The sequence below is a fragment of the Phalacrocorax aristotelis genome, chromosome 1 (genome assembly GCF_949628215.1).
Source record: "Phalacrocorax aristotelis chromosome 1, bGulAri2.1, whole genome shotgun sequence".
NCBI lineage: Eukaryota > Metazoa > Chordata > Aves > Suliformes > Phalacrocoracidae > Phalacrocorax > Phalacrocorax aristotelis.
In genome coordinates this window covers 83,016,670-83,037,407 of record NC_134276.1, presented here as the reverse complement: position 1 = coordinate 83,037,407, position 20,738 = coordinate 83,016,670, and the positions used below count along the sequence as shown (strand labels likewise).

At 45.1% G+C, this 20,738-nt stretch overlaps 1 protein-coding gene across 2 annotated transcripts in view; it reads right to left on the bottom strand.

Moving 5' to 3' along the window:
- LOC142058415 (toll-like receptor 7) overlaps positions 1-20,738 on the bottom strand; it is a 35,959-nt gene that overhangs the window by 12,090 nt on the left and 3,131 nt on the right. The window contains exon 2 of one of the 2 annotated variants that reach the window (XR_012660969.1): positions 6,962-10,116. Coding sequence is in view for 1 of the 2 variants with exons in the window: in XM_075095555.1 (XP_074951656.1) it covers positions 6,976-10,116 (3,141 nt within the window). In the remaining variant the exon portion in view is untranslated. Of the gene's footprint in view, positions 1-5,916; positions 10,117-20,738 lie in introns of those variants that run through there. The other variant, XM_075095555.1, reaches the window with a different exon arrangement.

Genomic DNA, 20,738 nt, shown 5'->3' with positions numbered 1-20,738 from the left:
CAGAGCCAGGTTCAAATGGAAGAGTATCGTCGAGGCACGGTGACTCAGGTCAAGGTGCTGTAGAGGTACAGGTAGGCAAGATGGCACCCAGGTCAGATTACAGAGGGACAGTGACAACACAGTCAGGTTGATGAGAGTGGGACAGCCCCAAATTCCATGGGACAGGATTTTCCATAGGGGTCACTAAAGCACCAATTCTAATCCCCACCTATTTCCTTCAAGATTGTGGTGCTGTGAAAGTGTGGTAATGGAGAAGATGCTGCTAGACCTGAGCCTTAACCGGGCAACAATAGGTGGAAGGCCTCTGGGTACTGCCTTCAGTAATCATTGCTGTTAAGGTGCAGTTCCTTTAACTTTCTTAAACTTGAGAAAATTGCATTTAACCTTTACAAAGGCTGGAGACCTCTCCTGGTTAGATTCTTTGGGCTCAATGTGCCAATTCCAGTCCAGTATCAAAATCTGAAGGTTCTCAAAATGGCTAAAGTCCTCTTGAGAAATCTCTTCAATACACTCAAAATGTCATGATTTTAGGATGTACTGTTTCTCTAGTTCTCCCAGTCCTCACTTAAACTCAAAGCTTGTTGATGCTACTTTTCACATACTAAAATAAGGTATTAATCCTGTAGTACAGACCAAGCAGTGTGCTCATAGTCTGTATTAAAGTGACCAAGGTGAAGTTAGATTGCACTCTGGTCATTGCCTAGAGGGCAAGCAAACACTTTCACATGAATAAAACATGTAGGAAGCATTGGCATTAGCTATTGCAAGCCTTCAAAGTCTCTCCAGTAAATCAAGAATTAGCCTGAAGGAAAAGCTTTAGTGATGAAAAATGTTATGAAGTCCTCTACACTGATAATTCAAAAATTATTTACATTAACAGCTTCATCACATGCAGCAACAAACCTGAAACATAATGCAATTCTCTAGCGTAGCTATTCCTACACAACACTGTCACGCACAATCACGCATATTAAAATAGAACTGAAACCGTTTTCATAATTAACAAAAAAAGATTAAATATGGATTTATGCTGAAGGAGATTACTTGTAGAAATTACAGATGCTGGCAACTAATGCAGTGGTTTTACTGCAGTGAGACAAAGGGTTGCATCTGGATGTGCAATATAGGGATGTGTCTTCTGCATCACTGTAAAATGACATGAAGCTGTTTCCTGGATATGCCTTCATTTAATGCCTATGCATATGGATGGCTATAAACTACCTCATACTGAATAGTTAGCATGAACTATTTTGTCATCTAAACTGAGGACAAACCATAGCAACTCAAGAGAATATAGACATTTGAGATTAATATTGAGTCAATTTGTTTGCGCTGCAGAAAAAGTCCCTGTAAAACAGGAAGTGAAAGTGAGGTAAGGGAGGAGATCGATAAAAAGTGTTAAGAAAAATAAGAAGTAAAATCATTATGTCCACTTGATGGGTGGGCGGGCATGTGGTGACCAGCAGGCAGAGGAATATGAAGATTCATTAATAACTAACTGTCCCAACAATACTCTTCCTCAAGAACAGAAATATATCAAATTCAGATTCCGGTCATGCTCTAGTTTGCATTGTTTCATTCTGCCAATATGCATTTTCCATTCAGTTATGCTACAAGAAATTTTCCAATTCTGTCCATGAAAAATAACTGCATCAAATAATAAGGCACAGCAACTACTGTGCTCTGCTGTAGGCTTGACAACATGTTGAGAGTGAAACTGCAACACACACTTGGAGAGGGAGGTGGACAGGAAGAGGAGGAGAGAGAAGTTAGCAGAAATTCTTTTAGTTATCAGGAGTTTATATGAACAGGAATTAAAATATTTTTAGACTATTTTTTTCCCTGCACGTTAGGCAGTATAAACCAAATCACAACAAATCACAGTTAAGGACAAATAGAGGAAGACTTGGAAATGAGAGGGAAAGAACATAATAAATTCACAAGGCAATGAGGTATTAAGTGCTCTTTGCATGATATCCTGATTAGTTAATCTTTCATTTAGGTGAACTTTGGGTTTGCAGAATTTCCTGCATCCTTCAATCCCTGCCTTTACTCATCCTTCTGAAGCTTGCTCTCAGTGGCTATTTTTCTAATTAAATAATCCCATGTATAAATAACCTCTAAGTGCTCATTAACAAAGGAATGCATGCAGGTTGCTTTTATAAGTTGGATTTCCAGATTCCTTTTTCAGTTTCACCAACAACAGATGGACATAGTAGAAATTATTTGTCTGTGCTTTATTTTTCCCACTTATACTCATGGAGATAATGGTAGATTAATGTGCATGTCTTTTGCACTTAGACACACAATTTATCTTCCCAAATTAGGAGGCTAACTACTGTATATACTCAATGAAGTTGAGCTCCTCCAAAGGCAACTGAGAAGAATTATAACCTGAATGACCTGAATATCTTGTCCAGAGTAAATGGAGAAATTTGGCCTGTGGCTGATTTTTTCAGATGAACAGTCTATCACAAACCTTATTTCTGCAGGCAGATACCTTCAGAACAAGATTGAGAAACCAAAAAGGCGGGGGTTATTCAGAAGGCAAAAAATATGTTCACTGTTTTGGAGGGTCTATTGCCCCAAAATGTGATCTACTACCAACAAAGGGCTCCCGATCTCCACAGAAGTTTTTAAAAGATGCTGTTTTGAAGTTCCTTTACAGAGTATCCTGTTTGTTATGTAACACCCCAACTTCATTGCAGAACAAGGGCCTAAGCAAGCTAATGCTATGTTGAAATTAGACCTGCTCTGACCTCCAGAGGTCCCTTCTGACATAAATTATTCTCACAGGGAGACACATACAAGTTCCTCATATGTCAGTTCTTAAAAACAGGGAGATCAAAGAGACAAAAAAGGATTTTATATCTATACAAATCTATGCTATAAGTAAGCATGTTTCTTGTGAGTTTTCATTGATTATTCTTCTTGTGCCATGGTAATGATAGTAATGCAAACAGTGGATTTTTCTGCTGATTCCACAAGAACTGTAAAACCTCAATAAATTTGCCAATATTCCTCTTCCTTTTTCTTCTTTCTCCTTCTTCCACTCCATGTGTGGTCTTTCCAGGCCACGTAGACTAAATACCAAGTCTAGGCATTGCCTGGTACAATTTCTGTAAGGAAACAGCAACTGATGAAGAACAGCTTTGGTCATCACAGGTGGTGTTTATAGTACTTCATATATTTTGATGTTCACGTGCATGGTTATTCAAGACCAGCTTGCCACAGACTGCCCATGTAAGTCTGGAGCAGCAGTCACCTTGCCTAACTGAAAGTATCAGCAGTACAGACACCTATACCTAAGCTGGTCGCCATGGGAACACTTTACAGCTAATGGAGAAAAATCCTACTTTTGGGTTGTAATTAGTTTGACCCATCTTAAACTTCTGCATTAGGATGAGATAAGTGATATTCATAAAATGCCTCTATCATCTCAGCTCTGAAGGGAGAATGACACATAGACCAGTTAATGCAGCTGTAGATGTCAACATTTAGGTTAGCTGAATGCCCTTAGCTCTTCGTCCTCATTGACCTCACACCAGAACACAGCTATACCATCGTGAAATCCTGAAGAATAGAAGCCTCAGGACTCTTCAGTGTTCTGGAAATTCAGACGCTGCTACACCAACCAGGGAAGCAAGCTCCAGGGTTAAAATCCTCATAGAGGTAAAGAAATAAATTATTAGTTTGGATCTGTCAAATAATTCCTAACTTTTTGCTGGTGCACCTTTATAAAAAAGATTCTAGGAAGAGTGGAGGGCGTGCCTATTTCAGGCTTTTCTTGGCTGTAAATCTAACTAATCTAAATTCAAATTAGTTTTCCTGTTCAGGAAAGACTTAGATTGAGCCTGTGCCCACCAATGACATGCTCTTAGCTACTATGTATGAAACTACTTTAAAGAAGTCCCAGACCCAGTTGTTCTGTGAGTACAGAGGTAACCTTCAGTCTGCAGAACACACATGGTCCAGGACAGTAGGTCCAGGCCCCCTTCTAGCACACCCTGGAGCATTCAGAGAGAAGGATGTAGGCCTGCCTCAGCTAACTGGGCTGGTACCTCCTCCCTGAAGCATGGTAACTACCCAGGGGTGTCACAGGACATAGAAATGGGATGAGGAGGAGGGCAGGAATTGTCGTCTTTAGCTAAAAAAAGAAAACTTGGTGTTTCAGTCTTCCTTGATCCCTCCTTATTCCTCCAGCCATGATTTCTGCAGGGCAAGAGTGCAGATATCAGGAAGGGTTTTGTCACTTGAAAAGAGGTTTGGGCTCTTCTCCCAGCCACTCAGGTGCTGGCCGAGAGTGCTGGTCCTGGCAGTGGACAGTGCTGTGCCAGCACATCACTCATTTCCCATTGCAGAGCACAATGCCATTCACTGTCTCTCTTGAATACTCACAAAAGTCTTGGTGCAGCATCCCTGGCCTCTCTGCGGTCTTGCGCTGCAGCACGCATAAGCCTCTTGCCATAATGTAAGCTCTGACTTTTGTATACATATGCATTGCTACTCATGCTATACTCATCCTTTGGATGCTTCTCAATGGAAAAGGAGAAAATACTTCTCCCCTCAACCTTGTAAAGGACAGGTGACCTTGTGGCCCTGCCCTAAACAACTAGGCTGAAAAATAGGATCTGCTCTGGGTAGAAATGGTCTGGGGAGGCAGAGGGAGATGGTGTGGGAGAAACTGAGGAGCAGAGGTTCCTCTTTCAAACATTAACTTATGAAGAGACTCATATTACAGCTCATGCTATCATACTTAGAGATACATTATTTAGGCTTACAAACAGAACCATCAGAAAGGTACATTATTAAAATATGTATTATTAAAAATAGCAATAAAACTCCAATTTTTTTCAACCAGACCTTCCTCTTTTTCCTACTTCTGTTCTTAATTGATAAAAATGCTCTGACAAAGTGGGAGGAAAAGCCCTTTCCTACCTGTAATATTATTATATGAACCTTGGTTTTCTTGTTTATGTTCTCGTCTGTCTGGTTGCCTACAATTAAATCAAAAAGGGGCTATTTAAAGAAAGGACCAGGCAGAACAGGTAAATAAGGAAAGGCAGGAGGCAGCTGAAGCAAGCAGGTTCAAAGCAGTTAAGAGCGTTGGTTTCCTGTTGGCCAGAGCTGTCACCAAGACTAGTTGCCAGGAAAGAAGAAAGGCTTTGAGAGGGGAGAAGCTGCCTGGACTGCGCTGTGGACAGGAGCACCAGCAAGGTGAAAGCATGCTGTTTCTCCTGAAACAGAGATCATCACAGCAAGCAGAGAGCCCGCCCATGCCACGCACAGACGTTTAGGCTGCCATTACAAAATGCTTCAGCTGAAATACTGTCACGAGTTTGATGAGGTTGTGCTGTGAACCAGAGCGGGGAACAGGTCCAAGTGTTTATGTTTCTGAGCAGTGTTTCTCCCCTTTTTCAGGATGTCTCTAAAGCCAGACCCATTCTCAGCTCAGGTTTTTAGTGGTGCCCCAGCAGCTGCTGTGGGAGAAGGACCTGCCCAGGGAACAATGAGGCAAAGGAGGGCTTGAGGCTGCTCTGGAGCACCACAGCATAGCTAAAGAAACAGTGAGATGGATGCTTTCATTGTATTCCTTTGTCTTACATATTTTGCACTTTGAGTAACTGTGTTTTGCTCTGGAGAAAGTCTGGGCAGGTGGCATCAGTCACTTTAGCATGTCCTCAGGCACCAGCCCTGGCTGGACCTGCTAACACCATCCCAGTTGATACACAAGGCGTTGTTACACAGGACCTGTATGGTAACAGGGAAGCCGAGCTCCTAAAGCTGACAGCACAACACTGGAGAGGAGCCCTGAGTCCTCAGGGAGGAGCCAGCTCAGCCAGCAGCCAAGTGGGCAGGTGAAAAGCAGAGTGAAGAGGTTACTTGGAAATTATCAGTAAATGCTGCTTCTATCATGCCCTCATTTAGCTGTCCTTTCCTCTGTTCTTTCTACCTCTTCCACTTTCTTTTTTTTAATTTTTACCTTTCTTTCTTTGTCTTTTCCCACTTTCTCTTTGATTTACTCAATGTTCTCCATCTGCCTTGTGCCTCTCCCTCAGCCTATCTGCTGTTCTGCTCCCCCACCTTGCTTCCACACAAGAGCACAGAGACTCCCTTTATCTTGTAACTTCTGGCCCACAGCCTGCAAGCCCTTCTGTATTTGTTTCTCACATACCTTCCCATTTTAGCCCATACACATTCTTCAAAGTCCCTTCAGATTTATGAGCTTTTTGACAATGCAACAGTCGGAGAGCTCCCGTACCACATCCAAGCTCCTGACAGCAGCCCCACCAGAACTTCCTTTCCCCAGCTACTAGGGCTGTTGCCCACTCAGACTGAAGTGGTAGGCTCAGCAGCTGTAAACCCAAGATGAAAAGATAATCATTCTTACATTTTCCCAACTCCTAAAATTGAAACATGAGCTTTGCTTAGGGTATTTTCTGAGTCAAATGTGTTGGCAAATGCTTTTCTTGCTTTTCATAAATACACCAAATACAGAAACTATTGTTTTCTATTAAAATCACATTTACTCCAACAGTGATCTGAACAGCAGCAACTTTAGACACGGCCAAACTCCTTGGCAGTCTGTGTACTACTGTAAGCTGCGCAAGTGTCTTACCCCCACCTGACCCAACCACAGGAGATGCTGGAGGCCTCCAGTGAACTGAAAGCTGGAAGTGGTGATTCTGTTCCAAACCAGGGACTTCCAGTGGGTAGTGCCTCTTCTCTTGCTGTGCAGCAATCAGTGCCAAGCAAGGTGCATGTCAGCTAAACATCTGTGCTGGGAACAGTTTCTGTTCAATCTTGTCGTAGCAAAACAAGTGAACTATCAGCTTTGGGACTAATTGTGCATTTTGTTTTGGGATACAGTATCATAGCCACATTTATCATCTACACTTCAACAGTTTCTCAAAATGAAGTTTAGGATCTTTTGCTCACCATGCATCATAACAATACTTACAGGGAAGGGTGGAGCTAAACAGTTTCTTGGAGAAGCTTGTTGTAAGCCAGGGTATTGCTCGTAGATATTGCATTTTTCAGGCACTGCCAGAAATAGGGCTGAGATCGAGGGTTAGTTGGCCATTCCAGGACAGAACTTCTGCAGAGCCTCTTCCTCAGGCGGACATACCGGGACTTCTGCAGAACCTTCTCAAGAAATATCAAGATAATGACATCCATTTTTTCATCTAGAAGCCGCTGGTGGGCCATGTAAAAAGTTGTCTTGAAGCTGCCGCTTTTAATATACTTGTTGGTCAGCACAAATATGGTCTTTTTGCTCAGCTGAATGCTCTGGGAAAGGTTGTCAAAGACTGGCTGTCCTGGGAGCCAGTCCCTTTCTTCCAGGCATAAATTGAACTGCCTGGCTTTTTGATCTTCCAGCCTTTCAACCAGTTCTGTCATCACCCACTCATTCACAGCTGGATCTTTCTTGTCATAGGCAATAAAAGCATCATAGCAAGCATCAGGTAAAGATAAACGCCGATAACCCTTCAACTTGGCTGTGCAGTAGTGGTAACTATACCACACATCCCAGAAATAGAGATGGCTTGTCACTGTGAACACCATAAAGCCTAGGACAGTTGAAGCTGACAGAGCATACAGGATCAAATACGAGTTGTCCAGCTCACAAGTATACAGATCCAAGAAAACCACGCTCCTTCCTTTATGTGCCCCTGGGCCAGCACAGGTCACGTCTGTGGCCAGAAGAGGAATAGTCACTTGAGTCTGATTGATCCACCAAACAAACCACACGGCATCACAATTGCACTTGAAAGGATTGCCATGCAAAAGCAGCATCCTCAGGCTGTTAATGACATTTTCAGGGAAGCTAGACTTCTTAATTATTTGGATCTTGTTTGAGCTGAGGTCCAAGTATTTCAATTTAAAAGCGCGCCTGAGAAAATGTTTGGTTAGCGATTGAATGCGATTGTTTCGGAGCATCAGTTCTTGGAGTGTTGAAGAGCAGTTGGACAATTCTCGGGGAACAGTGGCCAGAAGGTTATTGCTAAGGTCCAGAGTTACTAGGTTCTTCAGGTGGTGGAGGTTTCCCCAGTTGAAACTCTTCATCTTGTTATTGGTTAAGTTGAGGATCTTGAGTTCTGGAGGCATAGATTCAAAAACATCATGAGGCAAAAAACTGAGCGAGTTAAAGGAAATATCCAGTTGTTCCAGGATGGTCAGATTCTTGAAGAATGACAAGTATCTAGCATTCCCATCCATCCATAAAACATCTAAGTGATTTCCTCTGAATTCTAAAATTTTAAGAGACTGGCTTTCCATTCCTGTGTTAGTAGAGGTAGAAATCTCATTCTCATTCATCATCAGCTTCTTCAGATAGGTCAAGTTTTTCATAAAACTAAGCACATGAGTAACTCCTTCTGCCAGAAAATAATGTTTGTTATTGCTCAGGTCTAGAATTTCTAACTGGTTTAGCTCTTTGAAAGCAGTTGAGTATAGCAAGTCAATCCTGTTGTTAGAAAAATCCAGATATTTCAATCCAGACAAGTAGGAGAATTCACTTCCATTTAAAGTTTGACTTATTGCATTATCTGACAAGTTGAGGCATGTGAGGCGACTAAGCCCCTGGAAGTCTGAGGGGTTAATAAAAAATATGTTGTTTCTGCTTAAATCCAGAGTTTCTCCGTATTTCAGGCAATCTTCCTTAACTGAAGATTGGTAGGAAGCAGCCTCTTTGTCTTTGGACCTGCAACTTCGCCCATACTCATCATACCTGAAATAATGCATCTCTTGTAATACTTGCCTGTTGTATTGCTCTACTGAAATCCTAGGGTTTGAGCAAAATCCATGAAAGTTGCTCTCACCTGAAGAAGGAGAAATTTTATTCACTGAGAGGTCTATGAATTTAAGAGCCCGAAATTTTTCAAACACTCTCAAGTCAGCAACTTTAATAAAATTAGTCCCGAGATCCAACACTGTTAGATTTCTAAGATTGACCAAAGGATGTAGATCGCTTTCTCTCAGTTCTTTAAAGACATAACCCCTGATCCTCAGGGTTTCCAGGTTAGAAAGGGATGAAAATGTCTTAGACAAATTCAAGTACGGAGAATACATCTGCAGTTCAAAATTGAAGGACAGATCAAGCTCTACAAGGCTGGGGATAAACTTCAAAAACTGAGCATCTCCAATCTCCTTCATGAGGAAATTTTGGGAGAGGTCAAGCTCTTTGAGATTCCTGATGTTTTTAAACCAGCTGCTGGGTACGCTAAGAAGAGAGTTACTGTGAAGTCGCAAAATTCTTAAATTTTTCAAGGAATAAAAAGCCTTTGAATGGATCTCAATTGTGCTCTTGGGGCAGGGAATGCAAGGATATGGGGCATTATAGCAACGTGGGCAATTACCACTTAGATCAAGAATTTCTAGGTTGTAAAGGGCACTTAAATCATGCTCTTGAATCACTTGAATCATGTTATTGTAAATATACAATTCCTTTAAAGTAGATGACAAATTGGGTGGAATACGAGTTAAGTTGTTAGACTTCAGGGATAGTATTGTTAATTTTTTCAGCTCCAGAAAGGCTGTTTCATCGATTTCAAATGAAACATTGCATGGGTTACGGTAGTAACAGTTCTGTCCCAGATACAATACTTCTATGTTTCCTAGCTCCGACATATTGGCTTTTCGGATAGAAAATATACTGTTCGCTTCCAGGCTCAGCAGACTTAAAGTAGCAGGAAGACCCTGGGGTATTTCAAACAGCTGGTTTGCATCCAAATACAGTGACTTCAGTCTTGTCAGGGCAGCAAAACTGCCATTCTCAATCTTCGGACTCGTCACGCACACGTGATCTTTGGGCCCCATTCTCACAGGCACACAGTTGCATCTGAAGTCAATCTCCACAAGATTTGCAAGCTCAGCAAAGGATGTTGGATAGATATGGTGGATATGGTTAATACTGAGGGTAAGGTTAGTAGCATTTGCAGGGATGCCTCTGGGGACTTCCAGAAGACGCCGATCAGTGCAATCCACTGTCACAGTACCTTCAGAGGCTTTAACATCACAGGGTAAACTTTTGGGAAACCAAGCTCCTGACAGCAGCGTCGGAAATAAGAAGAGCAAGACAAACGGCAATGTGTTTGACATCTTTGCACAAGGTACCTAAAAATAAGGAAATAGGGAGGTATTAATTTAATGTAATGAGAACATCTAATAGGCCATCTTATCAACCACATACTGGGTCAGACCAAATATGCAGCTAACATGGAGTCCTGTCTCTCACAATGGCTAGAAGTGGATGGGTAGGTAGGATTATAAATTTTGGGAACCCATATGTTAGTATTTCCTAAAATGCTGGCCCCCCGGGTTAACCCCGCCAGTTTATATACTGAGCACTATGTAGTATGGTATGGAATACCCCTTCGGCCAGTTGGGGTCAGCTGTCCTGGCTGTGCCCCCTCCCAGCTTCTTGTGCACCCGGCAGAGCATGGGAAGCTGAAAAAAGTCCTTGACTAGTGTAAGCACTTCTTAGCAACAACTAAAACATCAGTGTGTTATCAGCATTACTCTCATACTAAATGCAAAACAAAGCACTACACCAGCTACTAGGAAGAAAACTAACTATCCCAGCTGATGCCAGCACAGTAGCCATCCCTTATTCTATACCATCTGTCATGCCCTGATCCTTCCCTTTCCAATATGTTCCAGCCAGTTCTGGTTCCATCACCACTGCACTTTGCTCAGTTTCATCAAAGTTCATTCTTCATTAATCTGTGTGATTCTTACTGAATACCACCGGTATGGCATACCACAACCATAATGGTGATGACATACAGTATTATATAGCAATTAACATCACACCATTCAGTTCATTGGCTGTTTTCACCCAAAATCCAATCCCCTTGAGGTACATATCAGGCTTCCCCATCCTTCCGCATCACCCACCAAGTACACCCAGGTCCTTGATCAAAAGTAATCCCACGGATGGTTTGCCTTTGCCTGAGGCAGGAATAACCCAGACTGTCTTCCCCAGCATATTTTTTACATGCGCTACAGGGACTTTATCTCCTTCCACAGTATGTAAAAGTTTTGCTTGGGCAGGACCAGCTTGATTGGCCGATCCCTTAGTGCTGACTAACCAGGTGAGTTTTCCTAAATGTGTGTCCCAGTGTTTAACTGTGCCAGAACCCATTGCTCTCAGTGTAGTTTTAACAGTCTATTTTATAGTTTGATTTTCCCAGGGGCTGTTGCATGACAGTGGATGTGATACACCCACTTTGGCCCAGGTGTCTATGAGTTTTTTCCAGAAATGAGCCCTGTTGCCTGACTCAGCTCTCTCTGGGTTGCCATGTCACCACAGGACTTGCTTTTCCAGGCCCAGGTTAGTGTTCTGGGCAGTGGCGTGGGGCATGGGGCATCCAGTGGTTGCTTCTACCGTTGTAAGTACATGGCACTTGACTTGGCAGGTTTGTGGGAGTGTGATTATAATCCATCTGCCAGGCCTTCCCATATTGACATTTCAGCCATTCCCCTCCATACCACAGAGGCTTTAACCACTTGGCTTGCTTGATTGCAGCGCACAGTTCGCACTCATGGATAACCTGTGCAATAGTGTCCATGGCCAAGTCCACCCCTTGATCACAAGCCCACCTGTATGTTGCATCTCTCCCTTAATGGCCTGAGGTGTCATGGGCCCACCGAGCCAGAAATAATTTACCCTTATGTTGTGTCGTGGTTTAGCCGGCAGCTCAGCCCCACATAGTCGCTCACTCACTCCCCCACCGGTAGATGGGGGAGAGAATCAGAAGGGTAACGCTCATGGGTTGGGATAAGAACAGTTTAATAATTAAAATTAAAACAAACAACAACAGAAATGCAATGTAAAGGAGAACAACGAGAGGCGCAAAGCCCCGGGGGAGGGGGAAGGGAGGGGGAGGGGAACGAACTGCCGAAACAAACCTCACGCGCTGCAGCCACTCACTGCCCACCGACCTGATGCCCCGAGCTGCAACTGCCCCCCCTTAATATACTGGCCATGGTGTCACATGGTATGGAATGAACCTGCCATTGGCCAGTCGGGGTCAGCCGCCCCCACCATGGCCCTGCCCCTCCCAGCCCCCCCCCCCGTCATGCGGCAGAGCGGGGGAAGCTGGAAAGGTCGCTGACCCCCCACGGTGAGGAGAATTAACCCCTTCTCAGCCAAAACCAGCACACGTTGCCAGTCCAGATGCACCTGAGCCACTTCAATCTTAGCAGCTTGATCCACCTGCTGGTTGTTCTGATGTTCTTCAGTGGCCCCACTCTTGGGTACATGAGCATCCACGTGATGTACCTTTACAGCCAGGTTCTCTGCCAGGGCAGCAATATCTTGACACAGTGCGGCAGCCCAGATGGGTTTGCCTCTGCGCTGCCAGTTGCTTTGCTTCCACTGCTGTAGCCAGCCCCACAGGGCATTTGCCACCATCCAGGAGTCAGTACGGAGATAACGTTCTAGCCATTTTTCTTGTTCAGCAATGTCTAAAGCCAGCTGGATGGCCTTTACTTCTACAAACTGACTCAACTCACCTTCTCCTTCAGCAGCTTCTGCAAATTCTCATATAGGACTCCATACAGCAGCCTTCTATCTCCGATGCTTTCCCACAAGATGACAGGACCTGTCAGTGAACAGAGCATATTGTTTCTCATTTTTTGATAGTTTATTATACACTGGGGCCTCCTCAGCACACGTCACCTCCTCCACCGGCAACATTCCGAAATCTTTGTCTTCTGGCCAGTCCATGATCACTTCCAGGATTCCTGGGTGACCCACTTACTCCACGTAGCATCAGTTGCATGTGTGGAGGGGGCCTTTCCTCTGAACATCCAGCCCAGCACTGGCAGTCAGGGTGCCAGGAGGAGCTGTGCTTCAGTACCAACCACTTCTGGAGCAGCTCGAACCCCTTCTTATGCTGCCAATATCTCTTTTTCAGCTGGAGTATAGCAGGCCTTGGACGTGACTCCAAAGCCCTAGGGGACGAACTCGGGTCTTCCCTCGTGCTTTCTGCCAGAGGGTCCAGGTAGGGCCATTCTCCCCAGCCGCGGTGTAGAGCACATTTTTTACTTCTTGTCCTGCTCGGACTGGCCCAAGGGCTACAGCATGAACTATCTCCTGTTTAATTTGTTCAAAGGCTTTTCGTTGCTCAGAGCCTCATTTGAAAGCAGTGGTCTTCTGGGTCACTTTATCAAGTGACCTTACAATCAGATTTTAATTTGGAATATGCATTCTCCAAAAACCACAACACCTAAGAAAGCTTGTGATTCCTCTTTGCTAGTTGTGGAGACATGGCTGTTATTTTTTTGATCACATCCATTGGAATCAGACAATGTCCATCTTGCCATTTTACTCCTAAAAACTAGATCTCCTGTGTACTGGGCGCCCCTCTGTGGCCTGCACTCTGCTGCCAGAGGGATTGAGAAAAACACACTAGTGATATCAGATGTGGCATACCACTTGGCTGCCTTTGACTTCAGTTCATACTGAAGTTCTAGCATGTCCAGCATGGCAGAACTCATTGGCAGAGAGACTTCATTCAGGCCACGATAGTCTACTGTTTGTTACTCTCCACTCTCCATTAGACCTCCTCACTGGCCATATGGGACTGTTAAAAGGTCTTGCTGATCATTGCTTGGCTCTCCAGTTGACGAATGAGCTCATGGATGGAAATCAGGCAGTCTCTGTTGGCGCAGTATTGTTGCCAGTGCACTGTTGTGGTGGCGACTGGCACCTGTTTTTCTTTGACCCTCAGTAACCCCACAACAGAAGCGTCCTCTGAGAGACCAGGCAAGGTAGACAGCTGTCCAATTTCCTCCATCTCCAACGCAGCTACACCAAAAGCCCACCTGTACCCTTTTGGGTCCTTGAAATACCCTCTCCTGAGGTAGTCTATGCCAGGGATGCACGGAGTTTCTGGGCCAGTCACAATGCGGTGCTTTTGCCACTCATTCCCAGTGAGGCTCACTTCAGCCTCCAGTACAGTTAGCTTTTGGGATCCCCCGTCACTCCAGAAATGCAGATGGGTTCTGCCCCTGTAGAGCTCGATGGCATTAGGATGCTCTGTGCACCAGTGTCCACTAGAGCCTTATAATCCTGTGAGTGGGGTGTGTCAGGCCATCTAATCCACACAGTCCAGTAAACCCAGGTGTCCCTTTCCTCCACCTAGCTGGAGGCAGGGCCTTTCTAATCCTGGTCGTGGTATTCACTGCTCACTTCTTGTAAATACAAATCAGAAGTCTCTTCATTAAATCAGGAGTAAGATCAGCCCTTCTACTCTGTCTGGGGAGCTGCCCACTGGGAACTGGAGCAGCAATTTTCTTGGAAGACACCCTTGAGTGATTGTTTTTCCTTGCAACTCACGTACCCATGCCTCTAGGTTCAAGATAGATTTTCCATTCCACTTCCTCATGTCCTCTCCGTGGTCACACTCAGGTAGAACCATGGGGTGCCCCGTGGTGTGTACGCTCTATATTGTCTCTCTTGAGCAGAAGAACGCTGACCCCTAATGGCTGAGATACTGGTCTGTGCAGATGGAGAGTAGGGCCTATCCTCTTTGAGTTGCTGGACTTCCTGGGACAGTTTCTCCACAGCCGAGACACAGGCCTGTAAGGAGGAAGAGATGCTTTTTTTGTATTGCCAGAGTTGGCTACACACTTCATCCACTGTTGGTGCCTCTTCATCTTTCCAGGCCAGTATCACCAATGGGTTGGCGCTCCATACCAACTTCCACCACACGGGTCATGTGCACTAGACTTCATCTGGTTCTTTGGCTAAATGCTCATTGTTCAGGTCATTATACATCACTTCCAGCATGGCTAATTCTATCAGGTACTGGATACCTCTCTCCATGGTCCACTTGCCTTGGTGATACATAACATCTTCCTTGAAGGGATACCTTCCTTTCACACCAGACAGAAGTCGCTTCTAGAGGCTGAGGGCTTGTGCCCCTTTTCCAATCACTTTGTCAAAGCCCCATTTCTCTGGAAAGGGATCCCAGTTGTCTGGCTTCTCTACCCTCTAATTCCAGGCTACTGGCCCCTTTATCCCAACATGGGAGCAGTCAGGTGACACTGTGCTCACCTAGACAATGGCTGAAATCTTTTTGCATATCTCACAGCTCACTCAAGGATAGGGACTGGGTGGTTTCCATCTTGTTTATGAGTTCTTCCTCTTCCTCTCCTCATGATGGCACTGCTTCTTTATCATCTCTTTCTAAATGAACTGACTTTCACTTCCAAGACTTCTACCTGGGTATAGGGGCGACTGATACCGGCATCGGTTGGTTCTCTGGTTCAGCTGCAGTGCCTATCATGGGGGTTGGGGTAGCCGCAGTGCCTGTTGTTATTAGATCCAGAGACCTTCTCTTCCCCTTGAGGATACTGAACAGTGTTGAACAGGGCTCGGTAGGCATGGGCCAGGCCCTCACACATTGCAGTGATTTGTGTCCCTCTGGAATTGCCAGGGTGACGACATACTTCCTCCAAATATTCTACTAATTTTTCAGGATTATGCACTTGTTCGGGGATGAAGTTCCAAAACCAACCTAGCATTTGCCCATGCTATCCCACACACCCTGCCACTTATAACTGTCCAACCTTCTGGCAGATCTCTGGATTATATTCTTAAATGGCTTATTAACCTAAGACAAAACAGAAACACTATTCCCAAGAAATACCAATAGATGTATATCTTAACTACCCAAGGATGTTCAAGATACTGAGAAGTTATCGTAATGAAAGAGGAGACATAGAAGAAGGTAGCTAAGGTGTTATTCTGTATCTCCTCTATAAAACACCTCTCAGAGGAAAAGGTATAATTGCTAATTGTCTCCATGAGGTGGTACCCAAAGGACAGTAGCGGCTTCAGTACAAAACCCAAATACCAGATAAAGCTCAAGGCCAGTCTTTTAATAACAAATCTCCCAGGCAAGATATCACTAACCACTGCAGGGCCCAGCAAACTGCAAAAGCCAACCCCAATCTTTAACATGTAGAGCAAAAATAAAGAGCATGATGCAGATTAGATAATTATCGAGAAAAATCAATATTGTGACCAGCATCTGTTAACGTATATGAATTCCTTAATAGGCTACAGTTAACCTATTGTTATCTCAAACACTTTATGCCCCATGTTGGGTGCCAAAAAGGACTGCCGTGGTTTAGTCCCAGTCACCAACCAAGCACCACACAGTGGCTTGCTCACCCTCCCACCCCAGTGAGACAGTGGCGAGAATCTGAACAGCAAAAGTAAGAAAACTCATGGGTTGAGATAAGAACAGTTTAACAACTACAATAACAATAGCAATAACAATCATATTAATGATAAGAAATTGTAATGAAAAGAAAAACATGAGGACAGAAAGTGAGAAACAAAACCCAGGAAAAACAACGGATGCAACTGCTCATCACCCACCAAATGACGCCCCCACCAGTCCCTGAGAAGCGATCACTGCCCCCCAGCTGACTCCCCCCACTTGATATACTGAGCAAAATATAATATGGTATGGAATAACCCTTTGGCCAGCTGGGGTCAGCTGTCCTGGCTGTGCCCCCTCCCAGCTTCTTGTGCACCCGGCAGACAATGGGAAGCTGAAAAAAGTCCTTGACTAGTGTAAGCACTTCTTAGAATCAACTAAGACATCAGTGTGTTATCAGCATTACTCTCATACTACATGCAAAACAAAGCACTACACCAGCTACTAGGAAGAAAACTAACTGTATCCCAGCTGAAACCAGGACAAATGTAAATGAGCAATGTTAACTTTTCAAAGCCTATGAAAGACAGAGAAAATCTATAGTCACTTAAAAGCTAGTGTAAATTTTCAAAACCACACTAAAAGGTGAGTGCGTTATTCAATTTTCATATTATCATAAGGATTCTTAGATTCATAGACTATAATCATAGAGTATTTATTTTGGAAAAGACCCTTAAGATCATTGAGTCCAACCATTAACCTAACACTGCCAAGTCCACCACTAAACCATGGCTGTAAGAACCACATCTACAAGTCTTTTAATTACCTCCAGGGATGGTGACTAAACCACCTCTCTGGGCAGCCTGTACCAGTGCTTGACAATCCTTTTCAGTGAAGAAATTTTTCCTAACATCCAATCTAAACCTCACCTGGCACAACTTAAGGCTGTTTCCTCATGTCCTGGCACTTGTTACTTGGAAGAAGAGACCAACACCCACCTCGCTACAGCCTCTTTTAAAGTAGTTGTAGGGAGCAATAAGGTCCCCCCTCAGCCTCCTTTTCTCCAGGCTAAACAACCCCAGTTCCCTCAGCCATTCCTCTATAGACTTGTCCTCTAGACCCCTCACCAGTTTTGTTGCCCTTCTCTGGACATGCTCCAGCATCTCAATGTCCTTGTACTGGGGGGCCCAAAACTGAACACAATATTCAAGATGCGGTCTCACCAGTGCCGAGTACAGGGGGACGATCACTTCCCTACTCCTGCTGGCCGCACTATTCCTGATACAGGCCAGGATGCTGTTGGCCACATTGGCCACCTGGGCACACTGCTGGCTCGTATTCAGCCAGCTGTCAACTAACACTCCCAGGCCCTTTTCCTCCAGGCAGCCCTCCAGCCACTCATCCCTGCGCCTGTAGTGTTGCATGGGGTTGTTGTGACTGAAGGGCAGGACCCGGCACTTGGCCTTGTTGCACCCCACACCGTTGGCCTCAGCCCATCGATCCAGCCTGTCCAGATCCCTCTGCAGAGCCTTCCTCCTCTCAAGCAGATCGACACTCCCACCCAACTTGGTGTTCTCTGCAAACTTACTGAGGGTGCACTCGATCCCCTCACCTGGTCGTTGGTAAAGATATTGGAGAGATCTGGCCCCAAAACTGAGCCCTGGGGACCACCAAATGTGTCTGGCTGCCAACTGGATTTAATTCTATTTACCACCACTCTTTGGGCCTGGCCATCCAGACAGTTTTTTACCCTGCGAAGAGTACGCCCGTCCAAGCCATGAGCAGCCAGGTTCTCCAGGAGACTGCTGTGGGAAATGGTGTCAAAGGCTTTACTAAAATCCAGGTACGTAACATCCACAGCCTTTCCCTCATCCACTAGGTAGGACAACTTGTCGCAGAAGGAGATCAGGTTAGTCAAGCAGGACCTGCCTTTCATAAACCCACGCTGGCTGGGCCTGATCCCCTGGTTGTCCAGTACTTGCTGTGTGATGGCGTCAAGACGATCTTCTCCATAACCTTCCCCTGCTACCGAGGTCAGGCTGACAAGCCTGTAGTTCCCTGGAGCCTCCTTCCAGCCCTTCTTGTGGATGATCGTCATATTTGTGAGGCTCTGGTTGACTGGGACCTCCCCGGACAGCCAGGACTGCTGATAAATGACTGAAAGTGGCTCAGTGATCATTTCTGCTGGCTCCCTCAGTACCCTTGGGTGGAGCCCATCCGGCCTCATAGACTTTGTGTGTCCAAGCGGTGTGGCAGGTCGCTAGCCATTTCCCCTTGGACTATGGGGGCTTCATTCTGCTCCCAGTCCCTGTCTTCTGGCTCAGGGAAATGGGTGTCCAGAGAACAACTGGTCAAAGACTGAGGTAAAAGCGGCATTAAGTACCTCATCCTTCTCCTCTGCCTTTGTCACTATGTATCCCTACACATCCAATCAAGGGTGGAGATTTTACTTCGCCCTCCTTTTGTTGTTCATGTATTTCTAGAAACATTTTTAATTGTCTTTTACCACAGTAGCCAAATTAAGTTCTAACTGGGCTTTGGCCCTTCTAATTTTCTCCCTGCATAGCCTCACAACATCCTTGGAGGCCTCCTGACCCACCTGCCCCTTCTTCCAAAGGTCATAAACTGTCCTTTTTTTCCTGAGTTCCAACCAAAGCGCTGTGTTCAGCCAGCATGCTCTTCTTCCCTGCTGGCTCGTCTCTCAGCACATGGGGACAGCCTGCTCCTGCACCTTCAAGATTGCCTTCTTGAGGAGTGTCCAGCCTTCCTGAACTCCTTTGCCCTTCAGGACTGCCTCCCAAGGGACTCTGTCAACCAGGCTCCTAAACAGGCCAAAGTCTGCCATCCAGAAGTCCAGGGTAGCTGTTCTGCTGACCCACCTTCTTATTTCTCTGGGAATAAAAAACTCATTTCATAATTGCTATGCCCAAGACAGCCTCCAACCACCACGTCACCCACAAGTCTTCTCTGTTCACAAACAGCACGTCCAGTGGGGTGCCTTCCCTAGTTGTCTTCCTCACTGGCTGCGTCAGGAAGTTACCTTCCACACACTCCGGGAACCTCCTAGACTGTTTCTTCTCCACTGCATTGTATTTCCAGCAGATGTCTGGTAAGTTGAAGTCCCCCATGAGATCAAGGGCCAGCAATCACGAGGCTTCTCCCAGCTGCTTATAGAATATTTCATCTGCCTCTTCTTCCTGGTTGGGCGGTCGGTAACAGACTCCCACCATGACAGCTGCCTTGTTGGCCTTCCCCCTGATTCTTATCCATAAGCACTTGACCCTTTCATCACCATGGTCAAGATCTAAACAGTCAAAACCCTCCCTAACATACGGGGCTGCCGCACCACCTCACCTTCCTTGACTATCCCTTCTGAAGAGTTTATAGCCATCCACTGCAGCACTCCTGTGCGAGTCAGCCCACCATGTTTCCATGCTTGCAACTCTACCACAGTTTTCCAGCTGCACAACGGCTTCCAACTCCTTTGTCGGATGTGCTGCATGCATTGGTGTAGATGCACTTCAGTTTGGCTATTGACCCTGCCACTTTTTTTTGGCAGAGGAGCACTAATTCATATGTGACTGTTCTCAGGTGCTTCCATTGTTTCTAACACATCAACAACTTTTGCATCTATTCTGCCACGTGGATCTGCATCCCCTGCCCCCACTGAGATGGCTAAGGAGTATTCATTGCTGATCTTGGCTTTTTACTCTGTTGCGTTCACCTACACAGGTGGCACCACTGTGGACCCCGGTCCCCCAGGCTTGTCATTTTAAAGCTCATTTCACCAAGCTTGCTACCCTGGTGGCAAGATTCCTTTGCCTTTTTTAGTCAGGAGGATCATGTCTCCCTAAGAGGTTATAGTCATCAGGAATGTCCCATGATCATGAAAGCCAAAACCCTGATGAAAGCACCAGCCACTTAGTCAAGTGTTGATTTGCATGATGTGTCTGTTGCTGCCTGCACCCTTTCCTGTAACTGGTAAAACGGAGGAAAAGCTAACCTGAGCACCAATCCCTTTCAATCACACCCCCAGAGCTTTGTAGTCTTGCCTTATTTTTCCCAGGTTCTGGTTTGCCATGTCATTCATGCCTGCATGAAAGAGTGTCTAGTAAGTGTTAGAATCAATGTATGGTTGAGCTAAGCCAGCCAATGGCTATACTTTCATACCGTTTAACAGCAGCTTGCATTTTCCCTGTCAAATAAGGGCAGAGGGCCAAGAGGGCACTGTAGCAATGCGAAGTGTAAAAATGAAAATCAAAGGCAGATTTAAGCTTGAGCATGTCTTATAAAAGACTAATAATCAGTAAATAACCAGAGACAAAATCCTACAGGCATATAAAGGACCTTCCAAAACATGCTGTCTGTCTGTCAAGTCTTCGTGGTCTTGCCTACTTTATGGATTTGTCTGTATTATGGGAAGAGCAATAAGCTTTTAATATTTCATGACATACTAGTTACTTCCTCAGCAGCAGTCAATGTCAGAGAAACCCTGTCCCTCTGGCCAGAGGCAGCCAGCCAGGCAAGCAGGCTGCCAGCCTTGTCTTACCTAGAACA